Source organism: Azolla caroliniana, unplaced genomic scaffold, assembly GCF_043228905.1.
Source record: "Azolla caroliniana isolate FFs.n. ecotype wild unplaced genomic scaffold, voAzoCaro1.0.p SCAF_4, whole genome shotgun sequence".
Taxonomy (NCBI): domain Eukaryota; kingdom Viridiplantae; phylum Streptophyta; class Polypodiopsida; order Salviniales; family Salviniaceae; genus Azolla; species Azolla caroliniana.
In genome coordinates, this window is record NW_028230439.1 from 1,690,468 (window position 1) to 1,715,215 (window position 24,748).

Here is a 24,748-nt window from a genome sequence, read left to right on the forward strand (position 1 = left end):
AACTAAAGAAGTCTCTCTATGTCTTGAAACAAGCTCCAAGGGCATGGCACTCGAAGTTAATGCAATATCTACACCGAATTGGCTTCGAAATGTAGAAATCAAATAACTCAATCTATATTTGAAAGGGTCGATGAGGCATGCTCTTTATCTTCTTGTAGGTCGACAACCTAGTGATTGGAGGAGAACGCCTCCTCGTAGACATTAAGCTGGTGAAAACACAACTTTTTGCAAGTTCGAGATAAAGAGTCTTGACGAGCTCCATTACTTCCTAGGAATCATCCTAATATTTGATAAGATCTTACTAAAAAATTAACGCTATTCTTAAGGCAACCAAGTTTCCTCTGGAACAAAAAAGGAGGCCTAATCTAATTAACTAACTAACTAATAGGACTGATAATGCAAAATAGTTACTGAGTAGGGATCAACAACGGTTCGGTTTAGGCTTAGCCAATTTGGCCTGATCCAAGCCAAATGGGCTAAACCTAAACCGTTTACAGGATCTCAAACCTATTAAACCGGTTTGGTAAACGGCTTGGAAACCTCCCTCTCTCTCTCTCTCTCCCTCTCAGATGATCCACTATATACTATATACTATATACTATATACTATACATTGTACAAGCTCTCCCTCCCACTCTCTCTCATGTCTGTGGTCTCGACTCTCTCCCTCTATCTCTCTCCCCCCTCTATGTAGCCTCTCTCACTTTTTTTTTTCGTAAATAATGGCTTTCATTACGAAAGAAAAAACACCACCATGACTAACTTACAACAAACTATAGAACCCCTTCTATCTAGGGATCTAAAAAAAACTACGACACCAAACTCAATGCCACCCTACACACCAATTCAAATGGCGAATATGATGATATGTGACCTTGCAAAGTTCTCTCTCTTCTTGGTTGAGATTTTGTGACTTCTTTAGCACTGTCAATTGCCACAAAAGAAGTCCTTTTAACTTAAGAACATATTTTCTCACCCCAACTTGTGAATCAAAAATGAAGGCATTCCGCATATTCCAATTGAACCATAGCCCCCAATACCTCAAGAACTCAAAAATAATTTGAAAATGAGGCATCGGTTCATTGTGCAAAAACCCAACTGAAGGAAGAAGACTTACTCCTGTTAGAGACATCCACACTAAACTGATACACCTCCAAACCATCCTTGCCATCGGGCATGAAATAAATCGATGCCTACTATGTTCCAATTCCACCGAACAAAAGAAACACAATCCTTTAGTAATGTTTCTTCTTTTTAATGCATCCCCTAATGGTAAAGCTCCAACCATAACTCTCCAAATAAATACCTTGGCTCGTAGCATCAATCGAGAACACCAACCTGCCTTGATCACATGAAACCACCAAGTAATGGGCTTATGAAAACCCCATATCTTTATAACCCTTTCTTCCAACCACTTATGTTTGTCAATCAACTTGTGATAAGCAACATTCGTTGAGATCATAGTCAATCTCTTATTTCCAACAAACCTCCAATCAAGCTCTTGAGATCGCCCATCTAAATCAGGAATTGGCTCATGCGAAGATAGTATTTGTTGCAACTTATCCCAAATAAAGTTATAACCTTTTGGAATACGAAATGTTGATCTTATTGTTCGAAAAGCCATTAATCTTCTTTGTGAAACCAACATAGCATCCTTAACTCTTACCAAACCCAATCTAGCCATCCGATTAAATTGAAGGTTAAGAATTTGTTTACCTTCCCACCTCAACAACCTTGATGTTGCCAAAACCTCCATTTGTAATGAATTGGCACATCCCCTTTCTTGTGGGGGATGCCATTCCACAAAATCCAACATACTTTGCCAAGATGTCAACAAATGATTAACTATCATAGACCTTGTACATTTGACATCCCTATCAGAATTAATTACATTCCACCAATTCGCTTCAACCTTCATGTTTCCAAGCTTTATTCCGTTCTTCTCTATAAAGTATGCCACCATTTCTGTCCAAGGTTGTACACCTTCAAACATGAATCGAATGAAAGTAAATCGACGAGCCACCATATGCTCATATAGATTCAATATTGATGCCCCACCAAGACGCTTCGAAGTACAAACATGATCCCATGCCAACCATGACAAGGCACTTTTCCCTTTTCTTTTCCATAACAACATTCGCATCAAGCGTGACAACATTTCAAGAGCTTTCTTTGACCATGGGAGCAAAGGAAGATAATAAGATACCATAGAGACCATAATCGATTGGACCACCTTAAGTCGTACATGAAAAGGCCAAAATGGAGACCTCCAATACATAAACTTATCCTCCAACCTTTTGGATACCCACTCAATAAGTTTCACATGAGAAACTTCCACCCCAATTGGATATCCAAGATGACGACAAATCATACCACGATGTACTATCCTTCCTGACCACCCCAACCCTAACACATCTTGTTCTGTACATGAAATGAGGACAGATTTATGTATATTAATTCTCAACCCCGAAGCATTTGAAAACAATTCCCACACATCTCTTGTCTTACTAATATTTTCCCAATTAGGTGCCAAAAACATAATATGGTCATCTGCGAGAGCTTGAACAATACATGGCTTCCCTGATGGCAACCTTAGTCCAAGCAATTCTTCCCCCATAGCCATATTGTGTAACTTAACAAGAATAGGATGTGTCACAATAGTGAATAGTAAAGGACTTACCGGGCATCCTTGTCTAACTGACCTCCGAATAGAAATCGGTTGGGTTACTCCTCCATTAAACATCGCATGTGAAACCGAACCCTCCCCTAATGTGTATATCAACTTAGACATACGATCACCAAAACCCATATGAGACATCAATTGATTTATAAATGACCAATCCACATTATCATAGGCTTTCTCAATATCCAATTGTAGCAACACTAATTCTTGTTTAGACTCCTTTGCATAGTCAATTGCCATTTGAACATTTAAAATATTATGTAAAATGTCTCGTTTTGCTAAAAACCCATATTGAGCATTGTGAATAATAGAAGGTAAAACCTTATGCAACCTATTGGCCATCACTTTTGCAAATATCTTGTACATTCCCCCCATCAATGAAATAGGCCTCCATTGAGCAAAGGAAGATGGAGAAGGCACCTTCGGCAAAAGCTTGATCAAACCAATCTTCCAAGAATGAGGCATTTCCCCTGATGTCCACACCTTCTAAAATAAAATCGTAAAAGGCCCCTTTAACTTAATCACATATTTCTTAAAGAGTTCATGTGTTAATCCATCCCACCCAGGACTCTTATCATTAGCAAGATGTGACATGACATGTTCCACCTCATCCTCTAAAATATTAGCATCTAATGATTGTGCCACATCATGCGATACATGATTTTTCACTCCATTAAAAAAGACATCTCTATCCTTTTTAACATTATCGTCGATACACACTTGTACATCCAACAATTGTGTAAAATATTCTATGCATTTCTTCACAATTTCTTGAGGATCGGAACACATGATACCATTTTCCTCTAACCTTACCACATTATGTCGTGCATGTGATTCATGAAGGTCATGGAAAAACTTATGTGATTGACAATTAGCATCATCCACTTCTTGTCTTAGACGATGTAGTCTAGCATGCTGATAATTTTTTGCCGTTAGGTCATGCATCGCAGAAATTAATACCTCTTGATATCCCATCAACTCTACATCCGTTGGCCAAAAAGTTAACAATGAGTTGCATTTATCAAGCAAATTAACTAGGAGACTTAATTTCTTTCTCCTTTTAAAAGCATGGTGAATTCCATAATATCTAGTTAACCTCTGAACATTTGCAACAAATACTTCCCACGCTTCATACCCATCAAATTGAACACGATAGGCAAATGCATCAATCAATTGACACATATAGGCATGGAAGACCTCATGATCCAAAAATGATGAATTAAAAATCAACAGTGGTTTTCCTAAAAACTCATGAAAACCTCTAATTGAGTGGTGATTGAACTCAAAAATTAATGGGAAATGATCTGACATAATTGACCCATAAAACACTGAAATATCCAAAATCTCTTGTAAAAAACCTTCGGTATGCATTACATACGTTCGATCCAACCTACTCCAAGTATCCTTATATTGAGCCGATTGAAAGGTATAGCCAGGTTCATCTCCCTTGATCCATTTCCATACATCCCTTAACATGACTTTAGTCTCAAAATCTCCCCATTCTTGAGCCTCTAGTCCATCCATAATAGAGTGGATAGATGTTGATTGATCTGTCTCACAACAAACATTAAAATCTCCCATCAATAAACCCGGTCTACCATTATGAAGCACTGAGTTTAGAGATCTCCATAACAACTTTCGTTCTTGTGAAACATTTGATGCATACACACCAACTAACCAAATAGCTTGCCCTTCATAACATATCTCTACCATAATAAATCTTCCAAATTCATCTGAAACAATTACTTTTGGGTGAAATTTATCTCTTATAAACATGACAATCCCAAAATAGTCCCCATGAACCTTGCCAGCATAACATAATGTATAACCCTTAAAATAACTAATTAAACTAGCATTCTGATGATCTTTATGCTCTACTGCACATAAAACATCCCATTGCTCACTTAACACAATCCTCCAAACCTCATGCATTCTAAATCTAGAACACAATCCCCTCACATTCCATGTGGTGATCTTCATACTTTATTTTTTCCTTTTATTCGAGAAATCTCCTTCTCCTTCACTGCTAATGTTTCTGCCATATCCTGAAATAAATCCCCTAAGATTGCATATGAATTACTATGGGAATGCAAAACTCTAGACCCCGATGGCTCCTCATGTGAACGAGGCACCGATTTCCATTTATTCCAAGGAACATACAAATTACCTTTATTATTAAAAGATAATTTCTTTGGATAGTCCTCTTGACGAGCCCATGGTTTATTCCGCATGGGATGTGTCGATGTGACCTTCTCCATAGATACATTATGCCCAACATTTTTATTAGACTTCTTCATCTTTCCAGAAACTATTGACCATTGTCCTTCATCCTCTAGAGTCTTTCCATCCTTCTCATTCACAATTTGTGGTTCCTTTGTTTGCTCTGAAATTGTCAAATCTTGAATCTAATCATGAGTTGTAGGCTCTTCATGTACCACTTCCACTACATTATTTCTTTTTTGAGGACATTCAGCCATAAAATGCCCCAACACGCCACAATGGAAACAATGTCTTGCAAATGTACCCCATGTAAGCCGAAAATACATAGGTGGCATACCAGAACATGCAATCTGTAAACAACTTGGCCTCTTTATAGCAGTATTCCAAAGAATACACATCCGATATCGATTTTGAGCATTAGCACTAGGAGGCACCAAGATCTTTCCCAACTTTTCCATCGCTGACCGTAATATTGGCCAAACCACTAAATATGTGCACTCTACCTCAACCCATACGGGACACTCTTGCTTTAATATATCTTGATATTCCACTAATGGTCTCCACGGAACAATATGAACCAAACTTTTCTCATAAAAAACTGGCAATTTATTGAGTAATTTCTCTTTATCCTCTTGTGATACCAAAACAACCTCATAAAATCCACGAGGACCAGCATAAACATCCTAAACACAATCAGCTTGTAAAATCCCACGTAACCATTGTTTGACCTATGTAGCTACATGAGGAATGAGATTGATATCCAGTTAGCCACTTTGAGCTAGTACAATCAATGAATACTTAGATATTGTTATTCCTCCATGGGGAGCTTGAAGAAGAAAACATTATGCTACCAAGTGAAATGAAGAATGATGAAGCTTTGTCAATATTTTCTTTAAACAATGTATGGTTAATATTCTGCAGAAAAATACAAAAAAACTTTAACCAATGTTTACTTCAATCAAGAAAGCCTGTTTTTTTCACGATGATGTGAAAAATGGAATGCATGATGAGAGTGTACCATTTTAGGCTGTAGCAGAATGAACGGACCAAGCGAAACGCAGATGACTAAAGGTAAACAGTGCAATCATAAGCCTTAGAAAGGGGATCCCCTTCCTTCCTAGAAACAGATATTGGATGGAAGATATTCTGCAAACAAAAGTATATACATAGTGCAAACCCTAACTTTAAACTTAGCAATTGAGTCTGATCCGTCCGTCCAAAAGTGAACAATAACCCTTTAAACTTTTAACAAAAGTCACGAACAAAACAAAAGAATTAGACAAAACCCTAACTTTCCCCCCTAGAATCTAAACCTAGAGACAGATGGAACTCTAGAATATAAAGCATACCCCTAGGATGCAAACCCTAACTCTAGAAACGTACGGAAGAACAGAGAACACTTGTTGATAGGTTACACCTTATAATAGGCATTTAACTATAAACTATTATAATTGACACCTCCAATTATATGTTTTACGAAACACATCACACACCAGTAATTGGTCCATTTCCTACGCATCTTACATCTCTATTTACTACACCAATAATCAAAGTGGTAAGCGCACTCTGCCAAAAACTCAGCAAATATGTAATGTGGTATGGTTAATTCATTGGACTTTGATAATTATTCCTTATCATCATATATCGTGTTCAAGGTTTGGGGTCAAAAAGCTAATTATGAGTGGGACACGCCAAAAGACATAAAATTGTAGTTGGAACAAGGACTGTATTCCTACTCTTATGTGTGTGTGCATCATTATCACATATAAAGTACATTACAGTCGACATCATTTAAATTAAAGGTTTGAATACTTTTATGTATTTCAAAGCATCATCTGTATGTCTGCATAGTAACCATCGGCAAACATTGGCACATGAAAAATTCAAGAGCAAAAAACATTGACAAAAACCAAACATTTGACATTTTATGTTCTAAGGATCAGAATCCGTGTTCTTCTGTTTCTGAATAACTGTATGAGAAGAGTGAGTATATCCGACAAAGTTCTCACATTGGGTTCAGTCTCCATCTCATTTTTCATGTCCTTCCATTTTTTCACATCGTCATCGTACATCACGTTGTGATTTTTCCTCACAAGCTAATACTGTATTGGTGGACTTGATTCTTCCTTATCATCATCATCATCAATATTGTGTTCAAGGTTGCAATTATCTCAATTATTCACAGTGTTTTCAAATGTATGTAATATGTTGATTACATTGGTTTTAAACCTAATTATGAATGGAACATGGCGAAAACATAAATTTGTCACATGGAGCAAGGAGTGTATTGAATTAGTCCTACTTTATCCACTGACATAAATTATGGATGGGACATGCCTGAAGACCCATTCACACGAAGACTAGACTGATGATGTCTTTCTACATATTTTCAAATCAATGGTGGGGATATGTCCTCAAACAATCAATCAATGGTGGAGTTTTGTTTTTTGTATTTTTGAACGTTCCTAGGAAGTTTGATCACTGCTTTCCTCTTCTGCACAGCTACCTAATCATTCATTATTAGCTTCAACCAATTTAATTAAACCAAATCTCTTAATAATCAAAACAAAACCCTGCTTCATTCATGTTGAAACCCCATGATCACCACATCATGAAGATCATACCAATTTATGCGTGTTTCTCTGTCATTCTTCTGCTTCTTCTGATTCTTCTTCTTCCCCAACATTCCCATGTCAAAGCTCAAAACAATGAAGGTAATTACAAGTTTCTGGATGCCAACATTGTTTATTAACAACCTACGCTCCACAGATAAATTCGATTTGATACCTAAGTATCTTTTATTTGATACTAAGAATCATTCTTCAGATATATCCTTCAATTACTTTCAATTTTTTCCTCACTTATTCTCCATTTGAATTTTGATCCATAATCAATCTTCAGCGTCACTATAGAAATTGTTTGTATCTAGCAACGATCTTTCTTCACAATCTCGTTTCTTTCCATCTTTGCTACCTTACATTGCATCTCTGATTGTTCTTCATTTGATCTGGCATCATTCCCTCGTCTATTCTTCGTTGGATAGACTGTTATTATTCTTCAATTTGATCCTTACTTTATCCTCAATTTGATCCATCACTTGATCGCTACTTTGTCACCATTAAATTGATCCATCATTCAGTCCTTACTTTCTCTTCATAATTTGGTCTTTATTAATCGTGTTGCCTACTAGATTTAATTTGTTGAGAGCATTATTTTTTAATAATCTAAATCAACTGATTGCTTACATCAATTACAGTTCAAGCACTCCTGAGTATTAAGACTGCAGTCGGGGGTTCAGCTTCAATCATAACATCATGGAATAGTTCTGCATCCAATCCTTGTAATTGGACCGGGGTCACATGCTCCTCCTCTAATCGTGTTAAAGCTCTGTAATTATTCCATAATTTTCCATTTACCTCTCGATAAATGCTAATCATGCCATATTCATGTTAATTTTGTATATTTCATTAATGCAAAGTATGTTGTATATTTCATTAATGCTAATTATGCACTCTTGCAAGTGCTAATTATGGTCTATTACAACAGTTAACAAATGCTAACTTGCCATGTAGTTATCATTGATTGCGTTCTAATTATGATCATCATGAATATTTTAACTTCATTTTAGGATTATGCCACAATTTGGATTGCAAGGGACATTACCGAGTGATTCGTTTGCAAGCCTTACGGCATTGACATCGTTGGATCTATCAAACAATTTCCTGACAAGTCCTTTGCCATCGATATCTATGTTGACACAATTACATGACTTGTATGTGAATCTCCCTTTCAGAAAATAATATAGACCAGCTCTTATTCTGTTTTTTTAACGAACTTGCAACTCATTACTCTAATACTAGTAATTTCTTACATTACATTTACATTGCAGGAATTTAAGTTCCAATGTATTCAGCCAAGAATTTCCAAACGACATACTAAGCTTAAAACAACTCATAGAATTGTACGTTGTTTGATAATTTGTCTTGATTTCTCCATCCACACAATTGGTTATCGCATTGACATGAAGCATGCAATCTGATGTACAACAATACATGAAGGAATTCACAAAGTCTGTATGCCGTTTTGAAAGACACAACAAAATAAAGACAACATGCATTACCATGTAAAAAGTCTTTGACAATTCTTTTCAGGCGCCTTGACAACAACAGATTCCAAGGTGCAGTTCCAGAAGGGATATCTGCCTTATCCAACCTCCAAGAATTGTGAGCCCAATAAGCTGCGCTCACTAGTTGTTCCAATTAGATAATCGAAGAAAACAATATACATACATACTATATATATATATATATATGAGAGCGAGAGAGAGGGAGAGAATTGCCTAATTGCCTGTGCAGGTGGCTTGGAAATAACTCACTCACATCCTTACCCAAAAGTCTTTCATCTCTTCTTCACTTGACTGTTTTGTAAGCACAAATTATTTGATGCCTCTGATGGGTTTTCTTTTGTCATAGTAATCCAAAATATGTGTTCACAAGAATTGGGTGTTTTGTTGCTGACATTGTACAGAAGTGCTTGGGGGAATGTTGATCTACAAATAACTCAACTGCCATCAGAATGGGGTTTAATATGGGTCAACTTGACATACTTGTAAGTGAACAACTTACTCTTTTTATAAGGTTGCCATACAAAAAGCAAGGATTTCATATTGGTCTATGCTGAAGCGATTTGGGTGCATACAAGCCATTAGCTAAAGTAATGGTTAGAAGATTACATGTAAACATGGGGAAGTGCATACAAACCATTAAATAACTTCATGTTTTCACTAGAGCATAATAATTCCCTTCATTGCATGATTGTATAAATAAGCATTTGTGTTACATGGCTTTGTGTGAAGGACTTGCCCGACTCCAGTTTACCTTCAGTTTCTTATTCACAATTAAGCATTGCGTTGATCTAATACCAAACCAAATGAAGTGACTAATAATCATTATTGATCAATAAATGATGCATATTATATAAGTTAGACCAAATTTAGAGTCTTTTTAAGTAAACATCTTTGAATCAGGAGACATCGAATTTAAAATGATGTATATTGAAGTCTTCTTTTCCTAGACAGGAATTTGCATGATATTAACCTCACAGGGACTTTACCAGAAGAGTGGGGAGCTAGCTTCACTAAACTGCAAAGGCTGTATGTATCCCACATAAACCTTGCTCAATACCATTTTTAATCTTCACTTGATATAGGGAAAGAAGATTTTATTCTTTTACATAACCATTGAATGGATTGATATATATATGCAATGTTTTTTAATGTCATGAAGATGCAATTTAAACTTTATTCTACTTCTTAATTGTATGTAGGGTCCTTTATAATAATGATCTGACAGGATCTATTCCTGAGAGCTGGGCACGCATGACAAATCTGAAGGAATTGTATGCATAAAAATTGTTTCTTATTTAGGGCAGAAAATCCTGACACCCCAATCATAACAAATTACCTAAATAACAATATCTTATTATATTATACACAGGCGAATGAGTTGGAATAAGCTGAGTGGCGTTGTTCCATCTTGGATGAAATATCTCACACTTACTGCTGACAGAGTGTAAGAGCCAAGCAAAAACTATTGTATGTATGTACATTCATGTATCCAAATGTGTAAATATATAAATATGACATACATGTTGCTAGCGTATTTATCTACGCATGTAAGCATAATATATAAGAATACCATATGTATACAAATATATGTAACTATACATATATACATACAGAGATGCCTTTTAAAACCAAATCTTTAAGTTTTCATATGAATAAAAATTCTTAAAGTTCATATATGTATGTATGGATTGCAGGGACCTTAAATGCAATTTCCTACAAGGACCATACCCAACTTTCTTTAACGATAGCATGTAAGTCATGCGAACCTACTAAATGCAATTTCCTAAATGATGGGTTCCAAAATCAAGGGATACTAATTCTAATCATCAAAGAGACTTAACACTATTAAATTTGTGCCATCAATCTTCCCTTAATAAATGATAAGATCTTGAATTAAAGGATAACACTTTTAACCATAAAAAAGAGCCACCGTCGTCAAAGCAACACGAACTAAACACTATTGAAAATTGATGGTTTAGCTTTAGACTCTCCAAATTAGATGAAAAGCATACAAACATTAAGCACTCTAAAGAGCATATACTCTGAAACCATGTTCGTGGATCTTAATTCAAATGCTATAAAAATACAAACTCCAAAAATAGCTCCAAATTCTCCTTTATTTCCTCAAATGCCCGTAAGTTTTTAGCAAAACAACTATTTTCCTAGATCTAGCCAAGGAATTAATAACTCATGGCTTTGAAAAAATAACGGAAAACTCCAGGGGTATTTCAGTAGTTTTTCACTAGATATATGAAACAATGATGTTAAAAGCCATAAGATAAATCCTCATTTTTGTGTCCATCTAGTTGGAAAGGAAATTGCTTTGATTCAGACTTTGGGGCTCACAAACAAGTATGCGGAGACAAGACAAGTTGTGAGCAATTTATAAGCTCTTGCGGAGACAATACAAGTTGTGATCCATTGCCAAGTTCTTGCGGAAACAATACAAGTTGTGATCCATTGCCAAGTTCTTGCGGAAACAATACAAGTTGTGATCCATTGCCAAGTAAGCTACTTACTCTTTCCTTTTAGATGTGATTTGATGTGTCTTTAATATTATGTAGATTTCAAGTTCTAACATCATCCTTTTCAATAATAATATCTCGTACGTTTATTCATTATATGGTAGAAACATCTAGGATCCTTTCCCCACATGCACACAAACAAGTAATAAAAAGATGCTAATTTATTTTAGAGGCTTGTCAAAGGATCACGAGCTCTTTACAATCTCTTCTCCATAAGATTGCACTTCTCATATATTCACTTTGAAAACATGCTTGCACACATGACAATATAGCCACATTTATTCAAGTTAGGGAGGAAGAGAATATTGAGACACATTTTTTTTGCCATCTAGTGCTAACATGTTAACTTAAACTCACTGTCTTGCAACCAACAACATTGTGCCAACTGGCAAATAACAAACTTCCTTCATATTTAAATATACCAAATTCTTAATTATTTATGAGCTCTAAAATCTCAAACTTCTTGTACAGATGGAAAAGCATTGCCTAAAAAAGCAATCATTGGCCTTGTGCTTGGAGCATTGATGATCTTATGTGGAATTATTTCTTTACTCTGGTGGTTCAAGCCTTTTTCATCACCAAAGCAAGGTAGGAGACATAGAAATGGTTTGGCATATATTAAATTTTGGTCATTTGAAATAGATCATATATTAAATTTTGGTCATTTGAAATAGATCAAGGTACTAGTGATTGGGAAGTTCCCCCTGGTGTCAAACGGTTTACATACAAAGAGATTATGAAAGCCACAAAATCATTCAACAAGAATTTTGAGATAGGGGAAGGTGGTTTTGGAAAAGTGTACTTAGCACAACTCGATGATAATCAACAAGTTGCAATAAAACGGGCCTCTGGTGTAAGTTTTCAAGGTATAAAAGAGTTTCGGAATGAGATTGTGTTACTTAGTCGATTACACCATCGCCATCTCGTTCAGCTTGAAGGATTTTGTGATGACAAAGATGAGCAGGTATATATTTTGTATATGATGCCTCTACTAGGATCTTGGTAATATATATATTACAAATTTACTTATTTGTTTTCAATGTTGGCTTCGTTGTAGATCCTAGTCTACGAATTTATGAAACACGGAAATCTGCATCGCCACCTCTTTAGTAAAAACACGTAACTTTGCAATTATATTTAGAAAGGAAGAGGAATTTCTCAAATACAACATACCCTTGAATTAGGCATTCTATAATAATTATAAATATCTTGCTGAAAATTTGAAACATCTAAACCAATTTGAAGAGCAATATATCGTGAATGCATCTTTGTTGGTGCTAATCATGATGGTATGTAACAGGTAAGGATGTGTCAACTTTGAACTGGTATAGAAGGCTTGAGATAGCACTGGCCATTGCTCAAGGCCTAGAATATCTTCACACTTTTGCTGTAAGTGACTCCTGCCTATTATACATGTGAAGGTCTTGAATGTTGTACAAGCATTTTAGGAGCTATTAGCCTTATTTGGACCTCCATTCATGCCTGCGATTCATGCCTTCGATTCTTGCCAATGCTTCATCAAGATTGCCACCTATCCACACTATATATGTGGTGGAACTACAATCTGTTTTTAACATTCCTCCACTCTTATCTTATTTCTTAGATCATGATTATTTATTTGAGATATCCATAGTATGTGTCTAATGGGCAAGTCTTCACTGAGGCGAATCTTATATAAATGCTTTGTTATGTGTTCACATAACATTGAAATTCCAAATAAGAGAATATATATCCTTGAAAAACAATTTTCATTCAAACATGCATGTGACTTCTGTATCCTTGGCCATTATCCAGAATCCTCCGGTTATCCATAGAGATTTGAAGCCTAGCAATATTCTACTCGATGACAATATGATCGCCAAAGTATCTGATTTCGGCATATCCAAGGCAAATCCTGAAATGGATACACATGTATCAACAAGACCAGCAGGCACTGTTGGGTAAGCATAGCTTTCGTCCCCAATACAAAGAGAGACTTAATGAAAATCCCATTTGAATTATTACCTTACAGATATCTGGATCCAGAGTACTTCCTACGCCGCCAATTAACCACTGCAAGTGATGTGTATGGCTATGGAGTTGTATTACTTGAGTTGATCACAGGTCAACTTGCCATTGATCACAAACGTACCGAGGATTATAACCTTGTCGGTTGGGTAATTAGCTTGCCTTCCGAAATTTCCTTTCATTTTGAAGTTATTTAAGGATGTTTCCAAAAATTGCTAATCAATTTGTTTGCTGCAAACAAATCGGAACAATACATGACAAATGCATATTCATAAACTATGCTGTGCATTAAGATTGGAAATCTCTACTTTACAACATCTAGGAAGCTTTCAAATAAAAGATGCAACATGATTTGCAGTCTAAAACAACACTGCACTCAATTAAATTAGTTCTAGAATGTCATGCTATTTGAAAAATTGGTAGGGATCTAAATGTCATAAAATATAAAATCAAATACTTCACTCTAGGCCCATGATGAATTCGTTGTATAACAACCAATTTAGATATATACATGACTGTCTCCAGTTCACCATTTTAGATATAATGTAACAAGACCAAGAATTCACGACATAGGACCAAAGAGCCAAAAACAAATGAATATGTGGAACAATTAGTGATAAATGAAGAGATAAATAACACATAAAGCTCTTACCAATGATGAAAGCTGAGGTTGTATATAATCCCTCCACTGTTGATGAAAGATCAGGTAAACGGAAAGCTGAAATCGAACGAAAATGTGATGACTATAATTGATTCAAGACTTGGATCAAACTATCCTGTTGATGACTACAAACGAGTGATGGAGATTGCAATACAATGCACAACATATGACAGAAATGATAGACCAAAAATGCAGGTGAGCATAATACAGACATACACAACATACATTTGGACATAAGTATATACATATATACACATTTAGGAATATGCCCAAACACTAGCCTGGATACATGCAAAGATGCACACATGCATTTAGACATACAGATGCGTTTGAACATATGTTTAGATGCATGCATAGATGCAGATAAAGACATAAATGCACACATGCATGCATGCATACTTGCATACATCTTTCCATCCATCCATCTATCCATACATACATACATACACACACATACACACACACACACAAAGGAAGAATGGGCTAATTTAGGAATGGACCTGTATTTGGGCGTTTCATTGATGCTAGGATGTGTCAGCAAGTTTGGAGCAGATATTGAGCATGCTACAACCTCCTCCTGAGCACATGATGGTAGTACCTCCTCCATCCACCACTTCTCTTCCTGTGAACAAGGGACTCGACCAAACCACAAACAGCTTGAATGACATCAAAATAACATATGTATCGGAAGTGGAACCACGTTGATTTCAATGAACCTGTATGCAGAAAAATGCATGCATGATGTATATACATATACTCCATACATTCATATTCAAACCACAAACAACTTGCAAGAGATCAAAATAAGACATTCATATGGTTTTGGAGTGGAACCACGTTGATTTCAATGAACATGCATGCATTGTGTATGTACAGTATGCATGCATGCATGCATCATATATATACATTCACATTCATCTGTGTGAAAGTAGAGATTGGTATATACCATATCTATTCACATATTTATTCATGCTTATGCATGTAAGCTAATAAAAAATGAGTGTTGATCGTGTGTGCTCCGCACCACAACATAAGATCTTGAAACACATTTTGTCATTAAAATGTTGTGAGATCGAGTATATCATGGGGGGGGTGTGGAGACCAAGTATTATACATTCGAGAAAGGCCTACTTGATGCAATATTTTGGAGTTGATGGCTTAATTTAGTTCCCAGAGTTTGAATATATCACTTTGCACTTCCATGCTAGCATATGAATCTCTAGGTTAATATACATATTTTTCGATGTTTTGGAGAGGTTCGACAAAATCATATAATGTCCAAATTGCTCTGCCTTGGCCCTTCAACTGAGAGATGAATGGTAAATAAGATTGCATGCATTTTTTTAAGGATTGTTCCCACATTTATAAACTTGCAATGGCCTCTTTATATTCTTCCAACCACTTGAATCTAATTTTGAACGACAATCATCATCCATATGGTTAGGGTCCAATTTGTGAAGGTTTTTATTTCATTCAATCATAAGACAACATGCCACATATATGCATATTGTTGAAAGACAAGCTCAACACATGCGCACATGTGTGTATAAACCGAAGTGTGTGAAAGCACACTTTATTGTAAACCGTGTAAACTATGTAGCTACATGAGGAATGAGATTGATATCCAGTTAGCTGCTTTGAGCTAGCACAATCCATGAATACTATTGTTATTCCTCCATGGGGAGCTTGAAGAAGAAATGTACATGGTACAACCACCTCGAACCAAGTCCAAAGTGCACCTGATTTCAATATCTTCACCAAATTTGTTTCGAAGTGTTGAAATCGGACAACTCACTGTATGTTTGGAGTCGACAAGGCTTGCTCGTTATCATCTTGTATATCAATGCCCTAGTGATTAGAAGAGACATCCTCGAAAACATCAAGTTTGAGATGAAGTATCTTGATGAGCTCCATTACTTCCTTGGAATTGAAGTCATCCGGACATCCAATAGGATCTTACTCACGCAATGCCATTACATATTGAGTTTACTATTTAAATTCCGCATAGCCGACTGTAAGCCCATCTCCACCCCTCTTGATCACAACTTAAAGTTCTACAAAGACTCTGGCAGCATGTGCGAGCCTACATAGTATAGGCAAAGAATCAGAAGTCCAATGTTCTCCTCCAACCTCCTACATGCTCATCTACATGACTTTAGATACAAGTCCAACTGGTATTCGATGGGCCACATTTATTATGTTTTGAGAACATATACATCAAAATTCTTCTTGTTGCCATATAGCTGCAGACTTACTTTGCAATGACATGGATACAATCATATGTCCATCGAACAAAGACATGTTGAAACAAGCACAAATGTTTTTCAAGGAACTTCACATTAACCTCAAAAATTGAAAACAAAAGCTTGACCTAACAATTTACGTGAAACAATTTTCCATAATGTTTTTAACCTTTTTATAAACTTCTAGTAACTTGAATATATGTATGCGTATGCATACATACAAGACCGGATATATGTACAAATGCATTAGTGTATTTATTCTTATATGCAGGTATCAAGGATTGTATGCTTATATGCATCACATGCAATTGTTTGCATGCTGATCCACATCTTAGTATATAAGCAATAATATAAATCTCAATTAAAATCTTAATATAAAGCCAGAAACCCCACATTTAAAGCCAGACACTGAGAGAGAGAGAGAGAGAGGTGCACTTGCCAATACTTAAATAATGAATGTGGTCATTTTCAACAAAAATACATCTATTAATGCTTCTTTTTGCCTTTGACATAAACTTAGAACCAAAACCTGAATAGTATATATAAATTAATAGCTAGAACTTGTAAATTTACATTTGTGCATCTTTATCCTATTTATCTCAAATTTGGATTCCTAGTAAGCACTTAAATCATTTCCATTTTTTTCTTTCAGAAAAAAGACGTGTCAAATTAGCAGAAATTCCCTCAAAAATTAACAATATTCTTAAGGTCAGCCAAGTTTCCTTTAAACAAAAAACGCCTAATCCACTAACAGCGAGACTGATGATGCCAACAGCTATGAGTGAAATGAAGAATGATGAAATTATTAATATTTTCTTCAAACAATGAGATTACTTCAATAAAACCCTAAATGCATCATTATATTTGAAGAAAAAGACCAAAACTTTAACCAATGTTTACTTCAAGAAAGCCTGTTTTTCTCACGATGATGTGAAAAATGGAATGCATGAGTGACATTTAGGCTTTAGAAGAACGAACCAAGAGAAACACAGATGAGTGTTTGCAGAGGCACATTTACTGGAAGAACTAAAAGCAGAAAAAATTAGTAAAACTTAACCCCATAAAAGGAAGTTTGTGATATGAGAAATGAGGAAACGAAGTCATGCTTACCAAAAGTAAATTGATAGGGAAAACGGGGAATGAAAACAAATGAGTAAGCCTGCACCCAAGAAGTGACAAGAAGAGTAATTGAATAAATTCTGACAATAGAAACAGATAGAGGAATTGAAAAGAAAGTATATTGTGCAAACCCTAATCGGAAAACTTTGAGAATTAACCACCGCCAGTGATGCGTATGGCTATGGAGTAGTATTGCTTGAGTTGCCCACCGCCATCGATCAGAAGCATATTGAGGATTATAATCTTGTCGGTTGGGTAATTAGCTTGTCTTTTGAACTTTCCTTTCTTTCTTTTTGAAGTGATTTAAGGATGTTTCCAAAAATTGCTGAGTAATTTGTTTGCTAAAAGAAATGAATAGAATACATAACAATGCATAAGATTCCATGATATTATATATTGTAGATGTTGATACTATGAGCATATGCTTAAAATACATTACCATGGGTGAATTAAAGCTAGAGTAAGGTCTTACTTATGCTATTTAGGAAGCGTTCAAACAAATATATGCACTTACATTGTTTTTATTCTAAATGAGTTCTCTAGTCACTCAAATTAGGTATAGAATATATGTAATGGCATTTGAACTAGTCGACGCCATAATGTATTATAACATAAAAAATCAAATGAAGATGAATTCCATGTAAAGAAAAATTCGAGATATATGCATTGTTGGGTTCTGTTATAGTGGTACTTGATTTTAGAGCTCATTTCTTAAATAAATAAAACCTTATAAAGCTCACGCAATGACTTTCTTCACATAAAATGACCAATTAAGGCATAAGAAGACCGTTTAATTATTTAGCCAAGGCTTAGGACCAAAGACAAAAACAATAAATGTATAGGTGGCAACCATTAGTGATAAACCAAAATGTAAAGAACATAATAATATACAGTTACACTTCTATGATAAGAACGGTGGTTGCATATAAACCCCTCCAATCTTGATCAAGTGAATGGAAAGCTCAAATGGATCGGGAATGTGAGGGCTTGGATCAAAGTATCCTGTTGATTTCCTTTAGGTAGGGTACTACATACATCAAACTTATAGTATGACATATGCGTAGGAGGTGCCTAGGACTTCTTATTATAGTTGCATGTTGACTCTTGCCGAACATGGCCTTCCCACAACATGAGTGTAAGGACCTTGGTGACCATGTACCCACTATTTAGAGATGGTAAAAAAGAGTAATCAAGAAAGAAAGCAAGACCAAGGGATCACTAAGAGAGTCGTATAAAGTGCAAGATTATATGATGTCTAACCCTTGATTAGACGAGAAAAGAATCCCACGTTTGTTAAGGGTTGGTCCCAATCATTTATCGAAATTTGGTTTTACGTTTTAACATGTGTATCAAATCATTATAAAATGCACCAAATTCTTGACTATTTGCAAGCACCTAAATCTCCAACTTCTTTTCTAGAGAAAAAAACATTTCCAATAGGAGCAATCATTGGATCCGTGATTGGAGTGGTGGTGATCTTATGTGGAATAATTACCTTAATATGGTGGTTCATGCCTTTTTCCACCTCAACGAATCGTATGAGATATAGAAATGGTGTGATCACAAATCCTCTAAGCATTTAAGGATCAAGATCTCTCCAAATTAAGTGCATAACCTATAATTTCCTATTTTTAATCTTTGAAGTAGATCAAGATACTGGTGATTGGGAAGTTCCCCCTGGTGTTAGGCGGTTTACATACAAAGAGATAATGAAAGCCACAAAATCATTTAACAAGGATTGTGAAATAGGAGAAGTTGGTTTCGGAAAAGGTTACTTGGCACACCTTGATGATAATAAACAAGTTGCGATAAAAGGGCCTCTGACGTAAGTTTTCAAGGTATAAAAGAGTTCTAGAATGAAATTACATTACTCAGTCGATTACACCATCGCCATCTCGTTCGGCTCGAAGGATTTTGTGATGACAAAGATGAGCAGGTATATTGTGTATGGTGCCTCTAGGCTCTTGACAATATATGTATTAGAACGTGCTAGCATTAAAAATCTATACCAAGCTAGAAACTTATCTGTTTTGAACATTGATTTTGTTGTAGATTCTCATCTATGAATATATGAAAAATGGGAACTTGCATCAACATCTCTTTGGTAAAAACACCTAACTTTGCAATTATATTTAGAAATGAAGAGGATGCTCTCAAACACAACACACCCTTCAATTGGAACTTATCTAATGATATATCTCATACGCCCGTCCAAATTGAGTATTTTGTTTTCTAACTCTACATTTTTTTTAGGCATAAGATCAAGAATCACATCATAATTTCAGAAAAATTGTTAAGGGTATTTTCTAATATAAGAACCAATTTGAAGGGCAATTTATGAGAAATGAATCTTACTTGGTGCTATTTGTGATCTCATGAGACAGATAAGGATGCATCCGCTTTAGATAAGGATGCATCCGCTTTGAACTGGTATAGAAGACTTGAGATAGCACTTGGCGTTGCTCAAGGCCTAGAATATCTTCACACTTTTGCTGTAAGTTCCTACAGCCTAATATACATGTGAATGTCTTGATTGATGTACAAATACACAAGGCCTAAAGATATATAGGCCTATTAGTTCTTTATATTTCCAGCCCAAAATCACTTTCTTCAAACCATAATTATCCACACTATATGCATGATATTATTTTAATATTCATCGACTCTTATCTTATCAAACAGATTATAATCATATATTTGAGATGCCCACACTATATGTCTAATTGGCAAATGTTCATTGACTCGATTTCTATGTAAATAATTTGTTATGTGTTCACATAATATTGAAATTGTGCGTATGAGAATATATATACTTTATTCATGTGTATGTGCCTTATGTGAGGAAGGTGATGTGTTATTGCATTATGGATCTAGGATCCTCCTGTTATCCATAGAGATGTGAAGCCTAGCAACATTCTACTCGATGGCAATATGATCGCCAAAGTATCAGATTTTGGCATATCCAAGGCCAATCCAGAAATGGATACACATGTATCAACAAGCCCAGCCGGCACTGCTGGGTAAGTACTTACTCACTACATTGGCATATCATAATTTCTTATAACATTGAGAAAGTACAAGGAAAATATCAAGTTTAAAATGAAACAAGAGACAACACAATGAACTTATCATAGTTTCTTAAAACAAAGCCTAACGCAAATGCGATTATAATCGTTATTTTATAGTTATCTAGATCCACAGTACTTCTTACGACGTCAATTAACCACGGCTAGTGATGTGTATGGCTATGGAGTAGTATTGCTTGAGTTGCTCACAGGTCAAGTTGCCATTGATCACAGGCGTATCGAGGATTATAACCTTGTCGATTGGGTAATTAGCTTGTCTTTTGAAGTGATTTAAGGATGTTTCCAAAGAATAAAATGAATAGATTCCATGATATTATATATTGTAGATGTTGTTACAATGAGCATATGCTTAAAATACATTATCATGGGTGAATTAAAGCTAGAGTAAGCTCTTACTTATGGTATTTAGGAAGCGGTCAAACAAAATATGCAACATTGTTTTTATTCTAAATGAGTTCTCTAGTCACTCAAATTAGGTATACAATATAATGGCATTTGAACTAGTAGACACCTTAATTTTTTATAACATGAAAAATCAAATGGAGATGAATTCCATCTAAGGAAAATTTCTAGATATATGCATTGTTGTGTTCAGTTATAATGGGACTTGATTTTAGATCTCATTTCTTAAATAAATAAAACTGTATAAAGCTCTTGCAATGACTTTCTTCACATAAAATGACTAATTAAGGCATAAGAAGACCAATAATTATTTAGCCAAGGTTTAGGACCAAAGGCAAAAAAAATAAATGTGTAGGTGCAACCATTAGTGATAAACCAAAATGTAAAGAACATATATAAAACACTTGCCTACGATAAGAATGGTGGTTGTATATAAACCCCTCCTATCTTGATCAGGTGAATGGAAAGCTCAAAGAGACTGGGAATGTGAGGGCTATCATTGATCCAAGACTTGGATTGAACTATCCAATTGATGAATACAAACAAGTGATAGAGATTGCAATACACTGCACAACATATGATAGAAATGATAGACCAAAAATCCAAGTGAGAATAAATACACACATATGCATTTAAACATACACATACATTTGCACATATGTATATACATGTACACATTTAAGAATATGCCCAAATACTCGTTTGGATACATGCAAATATGCAAACACAAACAATTTGGATACACAACGCGCGCGTGCACACACACATGTATATAGACAAATATACGCAACATAACGACATACACACAAACACATGCATGCAACATACACACATACGTACATACGTACATACGTACATACATACTCTAACCTTTGATTGGAGCTTGATTGATGGTAGACTGTAGAAGCAAGTTTGGAGCAGATACTAAGAAAGCTACAACCTCCCCCAGATCACATGGTGATACTACCTCCTCCATTCCCCACTTCTCTTCCTTCCGACAATGGCCTCAATCAAACCATAAACAACTTGAATGACATCAAAATAACATATGGCTTGAGAGTGGAACCACGTTGATTTCAATGGACATGCTTGTAGAAATAAATATGTACATACATGTATCATGTATATATACCATACATTCACATTCATATAGATGTATATGTTAGTGTATACCATATATGTATGCAAAATAATGATCGATGATTGTGCGAGTTTCAATCTTATGTGCAACACACCATGACATAAAACTTTGGTTAACTTTTATGTTTTTGTCATAAAATGTCATTTTATGTTCTCAAGCCAAATGTGGACACGGAGTAGCTTTAATAGTTACTCCCCTAGACGTTAGAAAACATGGATTATCGAGTCCCTATAACTCCATGCCATATATGTGTTATTTGCTTTCAATATTATATTGTTATAACTTACGATACTTATTATACATTCAAGTACATTCTACTTGATGCAATATTATGAGTTCATGGCTAAATTTACTTCTCAAACTTTGATAACATTGAGGACTTCCATGCTACCATATGAATCTCTAAATTGATTTACATTTTTTTTCCGTCTTCTATGAAAAAATCATATGATCTCCAAAATTGCTCCACCTTGGTGATGAATGGTAAATAAGATTTGCATGCATTGTTTTAATGATTGTTTCCACTTTTGTAATCTCACTTTCAATGGCCATTTTGTATTTTTCCAATCACTTTATTGCTACTTTCCCTTATGCATAACCCACCCTCATCATCCAAATGGTTAGGATATATATATCATATGAAAATAAATGATTTGTGAGATGATCGATTTTGTTGATGAAAACATACATATATTATATTGTGAATTAATCATTGTTCTAAGGTGCAAACACTTTATAAACAGGCATGTCTAGATTTTGGCTCCATACTCATTATTGTAGTCCTTAAAATTTTGTAAAACGGATTTCATCATCAACCTACCATCATTACATGAATTGTATCTTGCATCATATCTCCTAAATGGTGAGATTTATGGGGGCCATTTATGGGTATGAGATTTAATTAGCATTATTTTATCATATATCCACCAAATGAACATGCATTCAGTGTGATTTTTTATGATATTATCCAACATAAATATTGTAATTCTTAAATTGGGGAGGATATTATGAGTATAGATAGCATTTATTTACTTGAGCAATATACTCAGTTAGTGTAGTTCTCAAATTGGTCAAATACAAATAACATTATTTGATGGAGTCAATATACTTGAGATAGACCCTGTAAATAATCGAGTGTGATTTTGTGTAGTGGAAGAAGTGTGTGTGTGTGTGTGTATGAGAGAGAGAGAGAGAGAGAGAGAGAGAGAGAGAGAGAACATAGGTATACAGAAAACTAAAAACCTACATATTAACAAGAAATGACCAATAACTAATGTGATTTCCTAGAGGCAGTGATGGCAGCCCTAGGTTTTGAACAACAATGGATCCGTGGAATGGGTGCCTTCTACAGAGGTGCATCCAGCCAAGTGTTAATGGCTGGAAGTATGGGGAAGAGCTTTAAGATGCTACATTCGGTACGCCAAGGATGCCCATTAGCCCCGTATTTATACATAATTGCAGCAGAAGCTTTGCATTATCAAATTGCTGATAGATCTTGGCAAGTACAAGGCCTTACCTTACCCGATGCTAAAGTTATGGTGCTTGATACGACATATGCTGATGACACAATGACCTATGTCAAAGGTGATGCACACAACTTGGGCAGATTGCAAAATGCAATTGATGAGTTTTGTAGGGGATCCGATGCTAAAATAAATTGGAATAAATCTGTGGGCATTTGGATCAGTAATAAACCCATGTTAAACTGGGTCCCCGACCCCAATTTTAGATGGTTGAGGAAAGGAGAAGCTACTAGATACTTGGGCTTCAAAATTGGTAGGGACATTGATCGGGCAGAACACTACAATCTACTAGTGGATAAAATAAAAATGAAGCTAATATGGTGGAATGCAAGAAAACTATCCTTTGCGGGAAAGATTGTGATTGCAAATCAGATTCTAATGGCCACTATATGGCACACTGCTGCATGCTGGATAATCGTGCCCAAGTCGATGAAATTGATAAAAAAGATCATTAGAAATTTCTTATGGGGGGGCACAGAGGAAAAACAAGCCGTTGCAAAGATTGCTTGGACCACACTTATAAAAAGGAAAAGTGAAGGGGGGGTGGGATTGATAGATCCCGTGATGCAAACGAAGGCCTTGCTAGGCAAACTAGTGGTCCGGAGCCTACAACCTCATGAGGCACCTTGGAAAGTTCTATGGCGGCGTAGATGGAAGATGTGGCTGCCAAGACAAGGTGGATGTTGGCCTAGCAGCCCATTTTGGGGCTTTGTGCCATAAATGAGGCCCAAATATTGGGGAAGTATGCAGAGTCTTTGTGCTATCGGAATTATGAAAGCATGGCAAGAAATCAGAAAGGGGATCATATGTAGGTGGAGAAATGATGCATATGCGCGGATATACATGCCAATTGTGTGGAATCCATTGATTAGAGATGTGGATGGGCTGATGATAGGCCAAAAAACAGGTTTCAAATGGGCTGAGTTAATCAATGCCCAAGGGAATGCATTAGTGGAGTGGGAGAGGTTTTTGTCCAATGAGGTGGGCACTCAAAAGGCTAGAATATGGAGAAT

The 24,748-nt window shown here is 35.7% G+C and overlaps 3 protein-coding genes across 3 annotated transcripts; all 3 read left to right on the plus strand.

Annotated features, from left to right (window-relative positions):
• Positions 1-7,390: 7,390 nt before the first annotated feature.
• LOC147864718 (uncharacterized) lies at positions 7,391-9,544 on the plus strand. Its single transcript, XM_087318854.1, has 7 exons — positions 7,391-7,616; positions 8,159-8,291; positions 8,531-8,674; positions 8,792-8,863; positions 9,054-9,125; positions 9,258-9,326; positions 9,430-9,544. The coding sequence occupies exons 1-7, from the start codon at positions 7,487-7,489 to the stop codon at positions 9,512-9,514; spliced, it is 705 nt and encodes a 234-aa protein (XP_087174980.1). The 5' UTR covers positions 7,391-7,486; the 3' UTR covers positions 9,515-9,544.
• A 98-nt stretch (positions 9,545-9,642) lies between these two features.
• LOC147864719 (putative serine/threonine-protein kinase PBL23) lies at positions 9,643-14,596 on the plus strand. The gene is made up of 15 exons (XM_087318574.1): positions 9,643-9,650; positions 9,980-10,054; positions 10,228-10,299; positions 10,398-10,472; positions 10,723-10,779; positions 11,335-11,380; positions 11,593-11,653; positions 12,025-12,141; positions 12,228-12,517; positions 12,611-12,662; positions 12,854-12,942; positions 13,348-13,493; positions 13,565-13,709; positions 14,267-14,416; positions 14,579-14,596. Exons 1-15 carry the CDS (start codon positions 9,643-9,645, stop codon positions 14,594-14,596), a joined length of 1,401 nt encoding a protein of 466 aa, XP_087174700.1.
• Positions 14,597-17,550: 2,954 nt separating this feature from the next.
• On the plus strand, positions 17,551-22,332 carry LOC147864720 (putative serine/threonine-protein kinase PIX13). Its single transcript, XM_087318575.1, has 4 exons — positions 17,551-17,579; positions 17,751-17,838; positions 21,528-21,677; positions 21,969-22,332. The coding sequence occupies exons 1-4, from the start codon at positions 17,551-17,553 to the stop codon at positions 22,143-22,145; spliced, it is 444 nt and encodes a 147-aa protein (XP_087174701.1). The 3' UTR covers positions 22,146-22,332.
• Positions 22,333-24,748: the final 2,416 nt, after the last annotated feature.